Raw genomic sequence first — 19,983 nt, forward strand, 5'->3', positions numbered from 1 at the left:
TATTGGGGCCTGAATGCTAAAAGAAAAAGGACGGAACTCTCAGCACTGCAATCTCTCTCTCATTTATTTGCCTGAAGGAGAGACCAACCCAGTGCAATATAGCACTGCATGATATGGGAGTTTTGTTACACTTACACTTTGTGCTGTGTATTTTATATAACTTTATACTTCAGATTGGATCCTTTCAGTATTATTACATTTACGTTTTTTAATTTCTATTTTAACACATTTAGATTTAGTGATTTTACAGATTCTGATTATATTTTGAAAACTTCTGTGTTACTTTAAAAAAAAATATGATTATTCTTTGTATATTTCTGTGTATCTTTTACAATTTACATGCACTTTGTAATTTCTCTATTGTCAAATAAAACACAGGGGAGTTCTCTGTGCTGAAAAAGGGAGTTCCCAGGGTATGTCTGAAGCTCTCTCACAAGTCCTGTTGAATGCTGTAAGCATTTTAAACAAACTGATTTCACTGAATTATCTAGCCAGCTGAATGTAGGTGAATTTTGCTCAAAATTCACTATACACTTATTTAACTGACAGAAAAGTAATGTATACTAAACTGTAGGCAAAAGCAAGTTAAATTGTAGTGAAAACATTTCAGTTTAATTTGTAATTGATGAAAACTGAGCCTTTTATATCAGCTTTAGGTGTTTCCCAGTTACCTTTTCTCTTCCATGTGAAATGTGAAATGTATCCCAGAGAGCTTCATTACTTTCTATGGAAGGTACCTCTCTGGGACTTCCAGGTTCTACTCTTTTTCTTAGAGAATTAATTTGTCTGTGTCTGTGTTATAATTTTTCTCCAGTCTAGAAAATTTTTGCTTACTAGGCCCATAGAAAGTAATGAAGCTCTCTGGGAAACTGAATTTGCCAGATTTTCAGTTTTATTTTAAATACAAGAAATGCAAAGTGCAATATAATTTGTAAAAGATACACATAAATATACAAAGTATGATCCTAATTTGTTAAAGTTGCACAGAAACTTTGAAAGCATAAACAGAATTTCTAAAATAAAAATCCTAAATACACAGATGTATACAAAATAGAAAAATACAGTTTAAATGTAATAAAATGTAATCTGAGGTTTAAAGTAATATAGAATACAAAGCACAAAGTGTAAATGCAGCAGAACTGTCATGTCATGCACTGCTATATTGCACTGGGCTTGTCTCTCCTTCATATACAGAAATGCATGGAACATGCCTTGGAGAAGTATAGAAAAATCTGCCTTTTAAGAATTTCACTAGGGATATTGCAGTACAGAGAGCTTCAGATCATTAGGCCCAAAGTAACAAGTTATATGAACATATTTAAATGAACATATGAACATATCTAAAATGCAGGACTCATTGTATAAACACAGTAACAGTAGTACAGACAGAGAGTGACATGGGGAAAAGGATGAAAGTTTAGAAATTGGGGATTAAAGCAGACTAAGGATGAGGCAAATTAAAGGAGTCAGTGGGCAAAGAAAGCTTTTGGGTGCAAGTAAATGAAAGGTATTATGAGAATAGGCAACTGAGGATATTAGGGCCTTAAGTAAATCTAGGTATAGAGAGAAGATATTGTGAAAAGAAAATCATGAAAGGAGTGTGAAAATCTAATAGAGAAAATGCAAAATAAATTAAATGCATTTGGTAACGAGTGAGGGAAAAAAAATCTAGACACTTTTCCTTTTATAGTCACTCATTATTTCCCCTGCACCCTACATCCATCTGTCCTATGGAAGATGTGACATATCTGATTTGATAGACCCCATAGCTATGGAAGCGGAGGGGATGATGATAGTGCTGCACAAATATATTGCTATATATAAAAACAAATATTGTATTTCCCCCTTTCTCTGGTGATTATATCTATGTATGAACAGCTTTTAGCAAGTAGGTTGATGAACATTTGGCAACAGGACCACAATCATGTTATAAATTTACAACATAAATAATCTTCAGGAATTCTTGGTAACGATGACGGACAGCTGCATGCTGGGAGATCACATGTAACAGCAGTTGTATTTGTTGTTGTTGCAGGGAAACAGCCTCATTGCATCAGCATTGCAGGGTTCAAGTTGGCAGATTCCTTTTTTAATCCCGCACATGATGGAGTCATAGGGGTGTTTAACTGTGTAATGAAACCAGAATTGTAGAATATTAATACATAAAACTACAGTTAGGTAACATATCAGTAATATTATTTTTGTTAACTGTATATAATTCATGCAACAAATATGAAACAGACAAGGACACACACTTAAGGGAATTCAAGAATGCCTTGGAAATATATAAGGCTGTCTCAGTGGTGGTTTTATGGGGGTGCAAAAACACCCCAGTCTTTTCTTTTGCAAAGCATAAAAAAAGCATACGCTGTTGGCATTTATCATTGCACCAGCAGTTCTTGTAAACTGCTGGTGCAATACCGCCCCCTGCAGATTCGCAGCCAATCGGCAGCTAGCAGGGTGTGTCAATCAACCTGATCGTATTCGATTGGGTTGATTTCTGTTGATCTCTACCCGCCGCCTCAAAGCAGGCGGACAGGTTATGGAGCTGGATAAATATGCCCCAAGTTGTGTCCCTCACCAACATTGTTTTACGGAAGTTAACACTGGGCTATCTGAAGAATCCGTTTTGGTTGTTATACTTTGGAAAGATATATGGGCAGACTTGATAAGCGTTTTATTTTTTGTCCTCAGAATCTGTGTTTCTATGTTTATATATAGGTCTAACCTCCAATTTAAAGGGACATAAAACCCAAATGTTTTCTTTCATGATTCAGATAGAGCATACAACTTTCTAATTTACTTCTACTATCACATTTTCTTTTGAAATCAGCCAAACCAAAGTAAGTGGTACCCCTATATATTCGGGTTCCGTGCTTCCGGGTTTCATTATGTGGTGGAGATCGCATGAAGAGGAGGGCAACCCAAAGAGACCAGAAGAAAAGAAGATGCCGAGCGGAGGTGGCGGAAGAAGCTGCCAAAGTCCTCCTCCATGAAGATGGGCCCCCAGCGCTTGGAGCCATGGATGAAGATGGGCCCATGATGGCACAATAGGAGCCGGAGTCCACATCAGATGTAATTAACACTTGTGGGGTTAGTTAGGTTTTTTTGGGGGGTGGGTTTTTTATTCTATTTTAATTTTTTTTGTTGGCAAGGTTTTTCCAAATTCAATTTTTTTTATTTTGGGGGGTTCCATAAATGTAAGTGGGTGGTTTTGTAAATTTTTTATTTTTAGATGCAAAAGAGAAGTGATTGCTTTAGGGCAAAGCCCTACAAAAGGCAATTTTAAGGGCTATTGTAATTTATTTTAGAGTTAGGGTTTAGTTGTTTTTTTAGTTTTTGGGGGATTTATTTTATGGGGTATGTAGTTTAGTGTCAGGTAATAATTGATGATGATGATGATAATAATAATAATAATAATAATAATAATAATAATAATAATAATAATAAGCAATAACAGTTCCTTTCCTTGCAGAGAACCATTTTAATAAATGGCTGCGTGACTCAACACATGTTCAATATTATGACTTGCTGTTAACATTTGCTCACTTTATTGACATATTTTTTTATTTTGTATTTATTTGTTTTTATTGTGATACATTATAACATCATGTCTTCGATCGCTTAACCAACTTCTTGTCCTCCAACTCACTGCTCGACCCCTTACAATCTGGCTTCCGTTCCCAACACTCAACTGAGACTGCTCTCACCAAGGTTACTAATGATCTTCTTTCTGCTAAAAAAAATGGCCACTACTCAATACTTATCTTACTTGATCAGTCTGCTGGCTTTGACACAGTTGACCATCCCCTTCTCCTACAGACTCTCAGCTCCCTTGGGCTCTCTGACACTGCCCTTTCCCGGATCCACTCTTATCTATCTAATAGGTCCTTTTCTGTCTCCTTTGCTGGCAGCGACTCCTCTCCACTGCCTCTGTCTTTTGGAGTACCTCAAGGCTCTGTTCTGGGTCCTCTACTCTTCTCTATTTATACATCCTCACTGGGTAAACTTATCAGTAGCTATGGCTGCAACTACCACCTCTATGCTGATGATACTCAGATCTACCTATTCACCCCTTCACTCTCTCCTTCTGTCCTATCTCACATCAGTGTCTGCTTATCTGGCATTTCTTCTTGGATGGCCTCTCACCACCTACAAATCAATATGTCCAAGACTGAGCTCCTTCTAATCCCCCCTCTAATTCTACCCCCGGTTCCTAACTTTTCAATCACTGTTGGTGACACCACTATCTCCCATCACTGCAAGTCCGCTGCCTAGGAGTTACACTTGACTCCAATCTGTCCTTCATACCCCACATCCAATTGCTCTCTTCCTCCTGTCACAACCATCTACGCAATATCTCCAAAATCCGTCCATTTCTGAGTGCTGAAACTACTAAACAGCTAATCCACTCCCTGGTAATCTCCCGACTTGACTACTGTAATAACCTACTAACTGGCCTCCCTCTCTCCCGCCTCTCCCCTCTTCAATCCATCCTAAATGCCTCTGCTAGGCTAATCCACCTCTCCCGACGCTCTGTATCTGCTGCACCTCTCTGTGAGTCCCTTCACTGGCTACCCATCCACAGCAGAATTAAATTCAAAATTCTCATCCTGACCTACAAAGCCCTTACCAATGCAGCCCCCCCTACCTGTCCTCACTCATCAAGAAATATACTCCAGCCCGCCCCCTAAAATCCAACAATGACCTGCTCCTTGCATCTTCTACCATCACCTGCTCCCATGCTAGGCTACAGGACTTCTCTCGTGCGGCACCAACCATCTGGAATGAACTTCCTAGAGCTGTCAGACTCTCCCCTAACTTTGCCTCCTTTAAACGCTCCCTAAAGACCTTTCTGTTCATGGAAGCCTATCTCCAAATCAGTAACAAATGAATTCTACTTGCCTAACTGCTGCCCCATCTAACTCCACACTAACATCATTCTCACCTTTGCAGTCCCCACCTCCTGTTTCTCACCCTCCTGCCATCTAGATTGTAAGTTCCCACGGAAACAGGGCCCTCAATTCCCCCTGTATTTGTATGTTAAACTTTGTCTGGTGTCTTTTTTATATTGTACTGTACATTTATCTTTGAACCCATGGACAGCGCTGCAGAATCTGTTGGCACTTTATAAATAAAGAATAATAATAATAATAGTTCCTTTGCACTGTATTGATACATCATAAGTTTGCAAGTAGGCATTGATGTATTAGGATACAATTCACTTGCAACACTTTCTCAAGTGTTTGTAACACATTCTCAAGTGTTTGTACTGCTAATCAAGCTGTGATTAATCACTCTGTATAGAGGTTGCAACTATGTTTGCATTTTTTTGCACATTGTGTTTTATATATTTAAATAAACATTAATATTGAAACCACCAGGTTGTTTTGCACAATTATTTGTTAGCGCTCTTACCATTTGTTATTTTTTTGTTTTTTATAACAGCTGCTTATACAAATTTTATTCACACTAATTATACACATTTACACACTGCTCATTAGTGATTTTTGGTCAATTCAAACCATTTACCCATCCAGGAATGCCACACACATTTATATATGGTAAGATTGATGAATAAAAAACATGAATGACACAGAAAACCCAAAGCAATGCTTAATGGAATTCACTCACTTAAATCTGTCACATCTGAGGAAACAGTGCTGCAGGATATATATCATGAGTAGTTCCAGGGTATGCTGCATACATTTTCATGATATGCACAGAACGATTACAAAGCAGTTGCACACTGATTGAATCTAATTTTGTGTTTCCTAAAAAGGGGCAATCTATGTATTTGGATACACAAAAGACTTTGACTCCCATAGAACCATAACTCAGGGGTTGAAGGAAAAGAACCTCAGAATCAGCTAGAAATGGCACAGAACCCCAGAATAACTGAAATCGTCTTTCTGCCATCAAATCCCATAGAGAGATAAAAATTGCCAGGGAACAGAAAATGTATCCAGGTCATCATGCTTGGCAAGCACAATCCTGTTAGAGTAAGATATTGGCTTCCTACTAGAGCAGCTCATACAGAGTAGAGTTAACCAATGCCTTTCTGGGTTATTCATGCACCACTCAATGCCTGATGCAAAACCCTTTAACACAGTATTCAAATTTCTCTGGGTCTTATGCAATAACAACCATTTGCCTTTCTGGGTCCTACCTCAGGATGGATCTCTGTCTAGTGGTTATCCGCACTTCTCTCATTGCCCCACTCACAAGATGAACTCTCACTGCCTATTTATCTTCTTGGTGCAGTCAATGCCACAGGCTGACTCTCATCCTTATTGCCTCTTACAATGAGGCTCAACCATTCCTTCTCCTCTCTGTTATTACAGCTACTGTGCCCCTCTTATGATTTACTTTTATCATCAAATTTGCTTTGTTCTCTTGGTATTCGTTGTTTAAAGCTAAACCTAGGCAGGCTCATATCCTAATGTCTATGCTCTTGAAGGCTACTTCTTAACTCAGTGCATTTTGACAGTGTTCACAGCTAGACGTGCTAGTGCATGTGTGCCATATAGATAGCATTGTGCTCACTCCCGTGGAGTTACTTATAAGTAAGCACTGATTGGCTAAAATGATAGTCTGTCGAAAGAACTGAGATAAGCAGTCTGCAGAGGCTTAGATACAAGGTAATCACAGAGGTAAAAAGTGTATAAATATAACTATGTAATATTTCTGTTCTGGAGTAGTCTTTAAGTGATCAGCTATTCCCAGATCCATCATACTGACTAATTGGTCCTAAGTATCAAAATTGTTAACAAATATATAAGTGACCCATTTGATATCATAACATGACATTGATGTATGAAAACTGAACATATATATATATACTAGTCCTACAGCCTGTTCACACAGACCATTTTTTGCAGTACAGCGGACCCACCACTTGCTCTTTCCCCCCCCCCTCTCTTTTGCTTTCTCTATCCCCCTCTCTTTTGCTCTCTCTCACCCCTCTCTTTTGCACTCTCTCCACCTCTCTTTTACGCTCTCTCTTGCTCCACCTCTCTTTTACTCTCTCTCCCCCTCTCTTTTGCTCTCTCACCAACTCTCTTTTACTCTCTTTCTCCCCCCTCTCTTTTGCTCTCTCTCTCCCCTCTCTCTTTTGCTCACTCTCCCCTCTCTTTTGCTCTTTCCCCTCTCTTTTGCTCCCTCTCCCCCCCCTCTCTTTTGCTGTCTCTCCCCACTCTCTTTTGCCCTCTCTCTCCCCCCCCACTCTCTTTTGCATGCTCTCTCTCCCCCTCTCTTTTGCGCTCTCTCTCCTCTCTCTCTTTTGCACTCTCTCTCTCCCCCTCTCTTTTGCACTCTTTCTCCTCCTCTCTTTTGCGCTCTCTCTCTCCCCCCTTTCTTTTGCGCTCTCCCCCCCTCTCTTTTGCGCTCTCTCTCCCCCCTATCTTTTGCCCTCTCTCTCCCCCCCTCTCTTTTGCCCTCTCTCTCCCCCCCTCTCTTTTGCGGCTCTCTCTCTCCCCCCTCTCTTTTGCTCTCTCTCTCCCCTCACTTTTGCTCTCTCTCCTCTCCCCTCTCTCTTTTTGCTCTCTCTCTCCCCCCTCTCTCTCTCCCCCCCTATCTCTCTCTCCCCTCTCTCTCTCCTCCCCCTCTCTTTTGCTCTCTCTCCCCCTCTCTTTTGCTCTCTCTACCTCTCTCTTTTGCTCTCTCTCTTCCCCCCTCTCTCCCCCCTCTCTCCCCCTCTCTTTTGCTCTCTCTCCCCCCATTTTCTTTTGCGCTCTCTCTCCCCCCTCTCTTTTGAGCTCTCTTCCCCCTCTCTTTTGCGCTCTCTCTTCTCCCCTCTCTTTTGCCTCTCTCCCCTCTCTTTCTTTATCCCCCTCTCTTTTGCTCTCTCTCCACCTCTCTTTTGCTCTCTCTCTCTCTCCCCTCTCTTTTGCTCTCTCTCATTCCCCCCTCTATTTTTCTTATTCCCCCTCTCTTTTGCTCTCTCCCCCTCTTGTTTGCTCTCTCTCCCCCCTCTTTTCTGCTCTCCTCTTCCCTCTCTTTTGCTCTCTCCACTCTCTTTTGCTCTCTCCCCTCTCTTTTGCTCTCTCTCTCCCCCAATCTCTCTCCCCCCTCTCTCCTCTCTCCTCGCCCTCTCTTTTCGCCCTCTCTCCCCCTCTCTTTTGCCTCTCTCTACCTCTCTCTTTTGCTATCTCTCTTACCCCCTCTCTCCCCCTCTCTCTCACCCCCCTCTCTCCCCCTCTCTTTTGCTCTCTCTCCCCCATTTCTTTTGCCCGCTCTCTCTCCCCCCTCCTTTTTTGAGCTCTCTCCCCCTTTCTTTTGCCGCTCTCTCTCTCCCTCTCTTTTGCTCTCTCCCCCCTCTCTTTCTTTATCCCCCTCTCTTTTTTGCTCTCTCTCCCCCTCTCTTTTGCTCTCTCTCTCCCCTCTCTATTTTTCTTTTTCCCCTCTCTTTTGCTCTCTCCCCTCTCTTTTGCTCTCTCCCCCTCTCTTTTGCTGTCTCTCTCCCCCTCTCTCTTTTGCTTTTTCCCCTCTCTTTTGCTCTCTCTCCCCTCTCTTTTGCTCTCTCTCCCCTCTCTTTTGCTCTCCCCCCTCTCTTTCTCTCTCTCTCCCCCCTCTTGTTTGATCTGTCTCTCTTGCATGCACGTGACCATGACCGCCCCACACCAACGCCCGATACCGCCCATGTCACGTCCGGTCACCACCCCACCCCACGTCCCGCTCACACCCAGCCACGCCCACTCCCACCCACCGTTGTCACGCGGCGGACATCAGATCAGGTAGACTCTAAGGCCAGCTGTATTTGTCCTCATGCTGTCTGTACTGCGCATGACAGCTTCGGACAAACACACCTGGCCTTTTATATTATAGGATATATATATATATTATATATATATATATATATATATATATATATATATATATATATATATATATATATATATACAGATAGATAGATAGATAGATAGATAGATAGATAATTTAGATAGATAATTCGATAGATGATAGAGCACTATATGAAAGCATTGATTATAGCAACATTCTAAAATATTGTGAAAGTTTAATTTTGACTTTCACAACCCTTTAACTATGTGTTTAATTACCTTAAGCATAGATTAAACACATAGCTACCATGAAACATACATTAGTGTAATTATAATATGCTCTAACAATTAGAGCATATTATTATTATTGCCTTAACAGGTCTTTATAAATATAGTGTTTCCCTCTTTATAGACACCTTAAAGGGACATACAAATCAATATTTATCTTTCATGATTCAGATAGAGAATACAATTTTTAAAAAGTTTCCCAATTTACTCTATTAAAAATGTTCTTCGTTTTCAAGTTATTCTTTGTTGAAGAGATATCTAGATAGGTAGCGTGCACATGTGGGGCACTGCAATAGTAAATAGTGCTGCCATCTAGTGTTCCTGCTAATGCATTGTTGCAAATCTGCTGCCATATAGTACTGCAGACACGTACACGCTCCTGAACTTACCTTCCTGCTTTTCAACAAAGGATAACAAGAAAATGAAGACAATTTGATAACAGAAGTAAATTAGAAAGTTGTTTAAAATGATGTTTTATCTGAATCATGAAAACAATTCTTTGGGGTTTTATGTCCCTTTAAACTACACATTTTACATAATGTTATTAAGGAGATGTTGTGAATAGAAAAGAGACAAAAGGGTTTTCTGTTGTATTCATTTAGACAATATTATTCATTTGGTATTTCCTATGGGGTCTCCAGTGAAGCAGATTAGCAGCTTAAACGTAAGGGGATATGAAACCCAAACATTTTCTTTTGTGATTCAGACAAAAAATACATTTTAAAAATAATTTCCAATTTACTTCTATTATCAAATTTTCTGCAAACCCAATGGGGTCAATTTATTAAAGCGTGGACATGATACAATGTAGCGTACGCTGTTGGCATTTATCATTGCACCAGCAGTTCTTGTGAACTGCTGGTGCAATACCGCCCCCTGCAGATTCAGGGGGTGTCAGTCAGCCCGATCGTACGTGATCGGGCGGATTGCTTTACGTCACCTCAGAGGTGGCATATGAGTTTAGGAGTAGCGGTCTTAAGACCGCTGCTTCTTAACTCCTGTTTCCGGTGAGTCTGAAAGCTTGCACGGAAACAAGGGGAACAGGGGCCATTCCCCATAGACCCCTTAGACTTCAACGGAGTGTGAAAAGTAGAAGAAAAACCTAACACCTGCAACTTGATCACGTTTAGCCCAGTGCACTAAACCGACATGAAATATTAATATTCACATTCCATAGTTCTTTCACATAGAATAATATGTTCTATTTATTCATAAGTACATATTTCTATATATGTGGTTATCTCTTGGTAAAAATGTTTTTCTAAACTATTAAATATAGATGATTATATAAAGGTATAGATATATACAGATATATATAGAAATACTCTATTTATAAATACATAGAACCTATTTTGCTTGTCGCAGAACATTGAAAGTGAAATATTTACAGTAAATAAACACTATAACAACTTTATTAAATATGAATATTGCATAAAATATGCTTTTATATGTCTTCAGCTACTTGATGGCCAAGGGCTCCAATGCACTTATATACAGTACATGCCTATATATTAACGTCTGTGCTCCTTACCTGTGATCACCTCTAAAGAGAAGAAAAACAAAGATACACCTTATTTATGATACATATTTTTAACTATAAACAAATACCACTTTTTATTATAATTGCATTTTCTACTTTATTAATATATGTAAAATGTATGCTGCCCTAGACATAGGTCTAGTTTGAATTCTGTAAAATGTGCTTACATATATTCTTTATATATATATATTGATATTTCTATAAGAACATATTCCTATACATGGGACAACAATAAATATTACATATCACATTTTTTTTCTACTTTGAAACACTTGCATTATTTGCAAGTTTTTAAAATTTCAATGGGAACGAGGCCTCAAAAAGCAAACTTTTCCTCTTTTACACCTAGTTGTATCAACAGCCTCTGACAGTGGTATTAAATGGCCAGTAAATACAGTAGATTTGCATAATCAACAAATGCACAATAAAAAGACAATGCAATAGCACTTAGGGGCCGATTTATCAAGGTCCCTGATGCCCCTGTTTCCCGCCCGAGCCTTCAGTCTTAAGACTGCGGCTCCATAACTGGTCCGCTGCCTCTGAGCGCTGTGGTCTGCAATCCGCCCAATCCCTATAAGATTGGGCTGATTGACATCCCCTGTTAGCAGCTGATTGGCCGCGAATCTGCAGGAGGCGGCATTGCACAAGCAGTTCACCAGAACTGCTTGTGCAATGATTAAATGCCGAAAGCGTGTGCTGACGGCATTCAGCGATGTCTGTCGGACATGATACGTTACAGCGTATCATGTCGGACAGGACAATGATAAATCGGCCCCTTAGTCTGAACTTTAAATAAAGTAGTAGATTTTTTTCTGACAAATTTTCAAATTTATGTCTTTATCCACTCCTCCTGTATCATGTGACAGCTATCAACCATCACAAATGCAATACGTCTATTCTGTGAATTCCTTGCACATGCTCAGTAGGAGCACGCGACTCCAAAAGTGTAAATATAAAAAGACTGTGCATAATTTGTTAATGGAAAATAAATTGGTAAGTTGTTTAAATTGTGCTCTATCTGAATCCTGAAAGTTTAATTCTGACTTGAGTGTCCCTTTTAACGGTTTGCCGCTTTTATTAGAACCTGGTGTAAATTAGAGGTTCTATACTTTCTATGGGACACAAACATATTTTATGGTGGTATAACGCGCCATCGGAAGTTTCCGACAGCATATTTACGGCTCAACGGAAACAAACCCTGAGTTTGGACATAGAAATATGTAGGACTTGAGAGCCGCTTAATATTAAGTGACAGTGGCAAGCTTGTTAAAGGGAACATAAAACCAAACATTTTTCTTTTGTGATTCAGATAGAAACATACAATTTTTAAACAAATTTCCAATTTATTTCTATTATTACATTTTCTTCATGTTCTTGAAGAAAATTTGCCTGCAGTACTGTATGGCAGCAGTTTTTGCAACAATGTTATACATTAGCAAGAGCACTAGATGGCAGCACTATTTCCTGTCATATAGGGCATGTGTACGCTACGCTACTTAGGTATCTCTTCACAAAGAATAACAAGCAAACAAAGAAAAATTGATAGGAGTAAATTAGAAAGTTGCTTAACCCCTTAACGACCAACGACGTATGGGGTACGTCCTGCAAAAAAATGCAGTTAATGACCAAGGACGTACCCCGTACGTCGTTGGTCTTTGAAAGCAGTGGAAGCGATCCTGATCACTTCCAACTGCTTTCATGTTATAGCAGTGATGCCTCGATATTGAGGCATCCTGCTATAACATTTTTTAGCCGTCCGATGCAGAGAGAGCCACCCTGTGGCCCTCTCTGCATCGGCCATTGATGGCCATGTTCGTTGGTGGGTGGGAGCTTACCCCGGGAGGCGGGTGGGCGGCCATCGGTGGGAAGGGGGGGCGGGATCGAGTGCGGGCATGCACGCGGGGTGCGCGCTCGCTGTGAACTGGAGCGGGTGCTGCCGGCGCGTGCACAGGGAGCGGTGCGCGCGCACCGCGCGGGACGGGTGGGAGCCCTACACTATGGAACAATGATGGCACTCGTTGGGGAGTGAGGGTGGGCATCTCAAAACTGTTTAGCGATCCTGCAGGGGGTTGGGGGGTTGGGGGGTTGAGGTAGGGCAGCTACACTACAGAAAATAGTATTTTTTTAAAAAAAAATAAAAAAAAACATATTTGATTTTAAACTGGGCACTGGCAGACAGCTGCCAGTACCCAATATGGCGCAATAAGGCAGAGAGAGGGGGGTTAGAGAGCTCTCTTTGGGGGGGGATCAGGGAGGTTGGGGGGCTAAGGGAGGATACTACAGAACATAATTATTATTTAAAAAAAACAAAAAAAAAAAACTCTTATTTTAGTACTGGCAGACTTACTGCCAGTACTTAAGATGGCGGGGACAATTGTGGGGTGGGGGAGGGAAGAGAGCTGTTTGGGAGGGATCTGGGGGTGTGATGTGTCATGTGGGAGGTTGATACCTACACTAAAGCTAAAATTAACCTGCAAGCTCCCTAAAAGCTCCCTAATTAACCCTTCACTGCTGGGCATTATACACGTATGGTGCGCAGCGGCATTTAGCTGCCTTCTAATTACCAAAAAGCAAAGCCAAAGCCATATATGTCTGCTATTCTGAACAAAAGGGGATCCCAGAGAAGCTTTTACAACCATTTATGCCATAATTGCACAAGCTGTTTGTAAATAATTTTAGTGAGAAACCTAAAATTGGGAAAATTTTACGTTTTATTTTTATTTGTTCGCATTTGGCGGTGAAATGGTAGCATGAAATATACCAAAATGGGCCCTAGATCAATACTTTGGGTTGTCTACTACACTACACTAAAGCTAAAATTAAAACTACAAGCTCCCTACATGCTCCCTAATTAACCCCTTCACTGCTGGGCATAATACACGTGTGGTGCGCAGCGGCATTTAGCGGCCTTCTAAATACCAAAAAGCGATGCCAAAGCCATATATGTCTGCTATTTTTGAACAAAGGGGATCCCAGAGAAACATTTACAACCATGTATGCCAATAATTGCACAAGTTGTTTGTAAATAATTATCAATGAGAAACCCTAAAGTTTGTGAAAACATTTGTGAAAAAGTGAAACATTTTTTTTTATTTGATCGCATTTTGTAGTGAAATGGTGGCATGAAATATACCAAAAATGGGCCTAGATCAATACTTTGGGAGTCTTCTAAAAAATATATATACATGTCAAGGGATATTCAGGGATTTCAGACAGATATCAGTGTCCCAATGTAACTAGCGCTAATTTTGAAAAAAAGTGGTTTGGAAATAGCAAAGTGCGTACTTGTATTTATTGCCCTATAACTTGCAAAAAAAGCAAAGAACATGTAAACATTGGGTATTTCTAAACTCAGGACAAAATATAGAAACTATTTAGCATGGGTGTTTTTTAGTGGTTGTAGATGTGTAACAGATTTTGGGGGTCAAATTTCGAAAAAACTGCGTTTTTTTTCCATTTTTTCCTCATATTTTATAATTTTTTTTATAGTAAATTATAAGATATGATGAAAATAATGGTATCTTTAGAAAGCCCATTTAATGGCGAGAAAAACGGTATATAATATGCGTGGGTACAGTAAATGAGTATGAGGAAAATTACAGCTAACACAAACACCGCAGAAATGTAAAAATAGCCTTGGTCCCAAACGGGACGACAGAAAATGGAAAAGTGCTGTGGTCATTAAGGGGTTAAAATTATATTCTCTATCTGAATCATGAAAGAAAAAAAATTGGGTTTTCATGTCCTTTTTAAATTACGTAGCATTGTCATTTTTTTTACTTTTATCATTTAGGACCCAATTCTCAAAAACTCTCTGACATGGAAAGAATCATCAGCTTACTGAGCCACTTTGTTGTAAAGTAAGTGTCTCTCCTTAACATAACGCACATTAGCGAATTCCCCTTTAATGAGATTCACCAGTTCCCTGGGTAAAAATGCCTTTAGGTGACTCATAATAATGAGATATCTTATAGAATCTCACCAGACCAGAGAGCTCTTTTGTCTTTTTTATGTAGTGATCACTCCTATTTATATTCATCAACAAACAAGCCTGGCAAAGTAAATCCACAAAGTATGCCCCATTATAATTACCCCTACAAGGAAACCAAGTTGTCCTCTAATATTTCAGACTCTGTAACAGAGAGGATAAATGTATCTTACTGCGCAAGTGTGCGTTACGAACCTTGTTTCTCGCTGTTGGGCTCGGGTAAAACATCAGCATCTGGAACTGATTAAAGAAGATATGATATTCACTTGAATGCTGAGTTACTCTTAAAGTATCAAACAATAAGTACAATCATGAAAATATAAAAATAATGGATAATTCTACCTAGCTACATATGCTAGGTAAACAGGAAAAAAGTAGATAGATAGGCAGACAGTTAGTCAGATAGCTATATAGAAAGATGAACAGAGACAAGAGAGACAGATATAGACAGCAGATGACTAGATAGATAGATGATAGATTGATAGATAGATAGATAGATAGATAGATAGATAGATATAGACAGCAGATAGATAGATAGATAAATAAATAGATTATATAGATAGATAGACAGAGACAGATATAGAATATATATTTTATATATATATATATATATATATATATATCTATATATATATATAAATATATATATATATTATATAATATATATATATAACTATTCTCAAGGGATGCACTTGCAGGATTTCATATAAAGCCAACCCTTTATTCAATCTGACGTTTCGGTCTTTCACCCCTTCCTCAGACAGTGAAAATTATGACAATATATATATATATATATATATATATATATATATATACACAGTATATATATATACTGTATATACAGTATATTTATATATATATATATATATATATATAAATCTTCCTTAACTGATAGATATCCCAGTGTGTGTGTGTATATATGTTGCTCTTTTAGATTTACAGTATATATATAATATATATATATATATATATATATATATATATATATATATATACAGTACACACACACACACATATATACATATATATATATATATATACATATATATACATATATATACACATAGCCCCTAATTTAAAATGTTGTATATATATATATATATATATATAAATCTTCCTTAACTGCCCTGTATATATGTATATTATGGTTTTTATTTTAAATGTACTTCTCATCTGTCCTGAGACAGAGAGAGACAAATATGTTAACCATATTTACAATATGAATAACTGTTTTGTATAATAGTTTTTGGAAAATAATTGTAGGTAAGTATAACCATTAATTATTTAATTTAATTATAATTCAGCATCTCAGTTGCATGATATGTTATAACTGCCACATGTTCAAAATCCTTCAAATAATTCACTCAGTTTGTCATCTATACACCAGCCCTATGTTTGTTATAAATAATAACCCTTGTTAAATAATCAACCAATTACTACCCCATGCACTAATCCCCTTACCTGGACTGCTGTTACAAAGTAAGAAGAAGCAAAACCACAGGAGACACAATATGTACATGGTGCTGGTAGTATCCAAGTATGCAATAGGATTCTATGAGCGGTGAAGTGCCTCGGTGAGAGATACTGAGTGCAAAACATTGCTGTGTTTATTAAATAAGGGAGGTACCAATGTGCATGAAATTCACTGGATGGATTATTATTTTGTACTGTGGCCATCTGGTTTATTAAAAAAAGACTTATAATGGTTCATTGTAAAAACTGAGTAAACACATAGTAACAAGCAGCACTAAAATACATTTTATCTCCAAATCTAGTTATTGTTGCAGAAACTTTTCAAAGAAATAGAGAAGAGCAACGAAGTGTGGTCATCTTATATTACAAAGCTGTAGAAACTAGCATGAAATGCATTAAAAAGATATTATTAATATTATTTATAATATTAATATTTATCTTGCTCATCTGTCAGGGTGCCAGGAATCAGACAAAATAATCACACCTTTGTTAATAGCAAAAAAATAATAAAAAGTCCACAAGTCAAATAACAAGCCAGGAGTCAAAACCAGAGCTGGTAGTCAGACGAGCCGAGTCAGGAGCCAAAGCTAATAGTCAGACGAGACGGAATCAGGAACAAGGAGAATAGCAGAGTCAGGAACAAGCCAGGGATCAGGAACCAGGAAGGATGTCAGGCAGCCAGGTAATACACAGGAACTCTCACAAACAGGTCTGAGACAATGCGAAGGCAAAGCATACTTAACAGAGGCCCTTTAAATAATAAGAGATGACATCACAATTCTGAGACTGCATCCTGTCTCACATGGATGATGCACACCAGTCTGGCCATGAAAGGAAGTGTAGGAAATGAGCAGCATCCCCCACAATGCACCATAGTCAGGAAGAAAGGTGAGTAAAATGGCTGCAGCAGCACATGGCAAACAACAGGGAAAAAACCCTGGACAGTACCCTCCCCTCAATGACTCCTCCCCCGTGGGAGGACAAAAGGCTTATTGGGGAAACGGGCATGGAAGGCACGGAGGAGGGTGGGAGCATGAACATCAGAGGAGGGAACCCAAGAAGGCTCCTCCGGACCGTAGCCCCTCCAGTGAACCAAATACTGTACACGGCCCCTGGACATACGAGAGTCAATAATACTGCTGACCTCATACTCCTCATGGTTGTCAACAAAGATAGGACAGGGACGAGGCAACACAGTGGAAAACCGATTACAAACCAATGGTTTCAAGAGGGAGACATGAAAAACATTGGAGATGCGCATAGCAGGAAGAAGGTCAAGAGCGTAGGCCACAGGATTAACTCGTCGGAGTATTCAAAAAGGACCAACATAACGGGGAGCCAATTTATTGGAAGGCACACAAAGGTTAAAGTTGCAGGAGGACAGCCAAACTCTCTCACCAACCTGGTAGGAAGGTGGGGGCAGACGCCTACGATCAGCCTGGAACTTTTGGCGCTGCATAGAACAATGAAGGCAATCCTGAATCTGCACCCAAGTGGAACGGAGTTGCTGGAGATGCTCCTCCAACAGCCGGAATATCCTGAGACATGAATGAATCAGGCAACAAGGATGGTTGAAACCCATAATTCGCCATGAACGGGGATAACTTGGAGGAAGCATTAATAGCACTATTATGAGCAACACTCTGCCCAAGGTAACAGCTCAGACCAATTATTGTGGTGATCTGAGACATAGCAATGGAGGAAACTGTTCCAGAGCTTGATTAGACTGTTCTGCAGCCCCATTGGATTGAGGGTGATATGCAGGGGAGAAGGAAAGCTGGATCCCCATTTGAGCACAAAAGGAACGCCAAATCTGGAGACAAACTGGCTACCCCGGTCCGACACTATCTCCTTGGGTAACCCATGTAAACGGAAGACCTCCCGGGCAAAAATCAAAGCAAGCTCCTGAGCGGTAGGCAGCTTCATCAAGGGAATGCAATGTGGACATTTTAGAAAAACGGTCAACCACCATAAGGATAACAGTATTGCCATTGGAAACAGGGAGCTCGACAATGACATCCATGGAAAGATGTGTCCAGGAAGCTCACCATTAGCAATAGGTTGAAGAAAACCCACAGGAAGAGGTCAAGGAGTCTTATTCTATGCACAAACTGAGCAGGAGGCAACATACGCAGCAATAACAGAACGAAGGACCTGGCCACCCAGAATTGGTCGAGTGACAGACCAATCATTTGGTTCTTGCCTGGGTGACCTGCGGCTTTAGGATAGTGGTAAGTGTGCAAAAGTTTAGTTCGAAGATTCTCAGAACAAAACACTTACCACTAGGTTTCTCAGGAGGTGCATTAGTTTGTGCAGCCAGGATCTCCCTCCCCCAAGGGAGAAGTCAAATTAGTATGTATGGTAGCCAAAATATGGTCAAGAGGTATAGAGAGTAGGTACAGACTTCTCTTGGACTGAGGCGAAAATTGTCAAGAGAGGGCATCAGCCCCTAACATTCTTACTACCAGGCAGGTAGGAGACCACATAATTAAACCAAGACAAAAATAGCGCCCATCTGCCTGTCGGGGGCGACAAACGTTTTGCTTCAGGATAGATAAGGTTAAATTCTTGTGGTCAGTAAGAATGAGCACTGGCACGCTAGTACCTCAAGAAGATGCCTCCATTCCTTGAGTGCCAAAATTGTGGCCAGTAATTCCCTGTCGCCAATTTCTTAATTGCACTCTGCTGGAGACAATTTCTTAGAGAAGAAACCACACGGATGCAAGGAACCGTCAAGCGTAGGACGTTGAGGACAACAGGACACTTACTCCAGTCTCAGATGCATCGACCTCAAGAACGAAAGGCAGGACAGGGTTAGGATGAGCCAGAACTGGAGCAGCAGCAAAGGCAGTCTTAAGACTATCAAGGCCTTAATGGCAGTAGGTGACCAATGGAGTGGATCATTCTCTTTACGGGTCATGTCTGTGATAGGTTTGACCAAGGAAGAAAAGTTTTTAATAAACTTTCTATAGTAATTGGCAAACCCCAAAAAACATTGAATAGATCAAGACCAACTGGGCGAGGCCACTGCAGAACTGCAGATAACTTGTCAGGATCCATGGAGAACCCTGCAACGGAGATAACATAACCTAGGAAGGTTACTTGAGTCTGATGGAACTCACATTTCTCGAGTTTACAAACAAGGCCATTCTCACGTAGTCTCTGAAGAACCTGTGTAACATCAGAAGAATGAGTCTCAAGTGTGGGTGAGTGTATGAGGATGTCGTTCAAGTACACCACACACACTGTTGCAACATATCTCGTAGGACATCATTAATAAATTCCTGAAAAACAGCAGGAGCATTACATAGGCCAAAGGCATTACAAGATACTCATAATGCCCGCTCCTAGTGTTAATGCCTGTTTTCCATTCGTGACCCTCCTTAATCCTAACGAGATTGTACACTCCTCTCAAATCACGTTTAGTAAAGACCATAGCTCCTTGAGGCGTCAAAGAGTTCCGTAATGAGCGGAATAGGGTAAGCATTCTTAATGGTAAGACGATTAAGACCCTTATAATCGATACATGGTCTTAACTCACCACCCTTTTTCTTCAGAAGGAAGAAGCCATCCCCTGCAGGAGAGCAGGATTTGCGGATGATTCCCCGCAACAGAGCTTCGGAAACATACTCCTCCATAGCACAATTCTCTGCAACAGACAGAGGGTACACCCGGCCCCGAGGAGGAATGCTACGGGTTGCAGGTCTATGGTACAATCGTAAGACTGGTGAGGAGGCAACGTACCGGCACGCACCTTGTCAAACACATCTAGGAACTCTCGGTACTCTGGCAATTGAGATAACGAAGAAGTGCACAAGACTTTAACTGGTTTCCGAAGACAAGTGAAATACATTGCGGGACCACAACAAAATTTCGACCTGCGCTAGTCGAGACTGGGATTGTGCTTTTGGAGC

General features: G+C 40.1%; 1 protein-coding gene across 1 annotated transcript in view; it reads left to right on the top strand.

Moving 5' to 3' along the window:
* Positions 1–2,907: 2,907 nt before the first annotated feature.
* XKR5 (XK related 5) overlaps positions 2,908–19,983 on the top strand; it is a 227,232-nt gene continuing 210,156 nt past the window's right edge. Inside the window, 1 exon segment of the mRNA XM_053711084.1 lies at positions 2,908–3,045. Within this exon segment, the coding sequence (XP_053567059.1) occupies positions 2,908–3,045 (138 nt within the window).

This window comes from Bombina bombina, chromosome 4, assembly GCF_027579735.1.
Source record: "Bombina bombina isolate aBomBom1 chromosome 4, aBomBom1.pri, whole genome shotgun sequence".
NCBI lineage: Eukaryota > Metazoa > Chordata > Amphibia > Anura > Bombinatoridae > Bombina > Bombina bombina.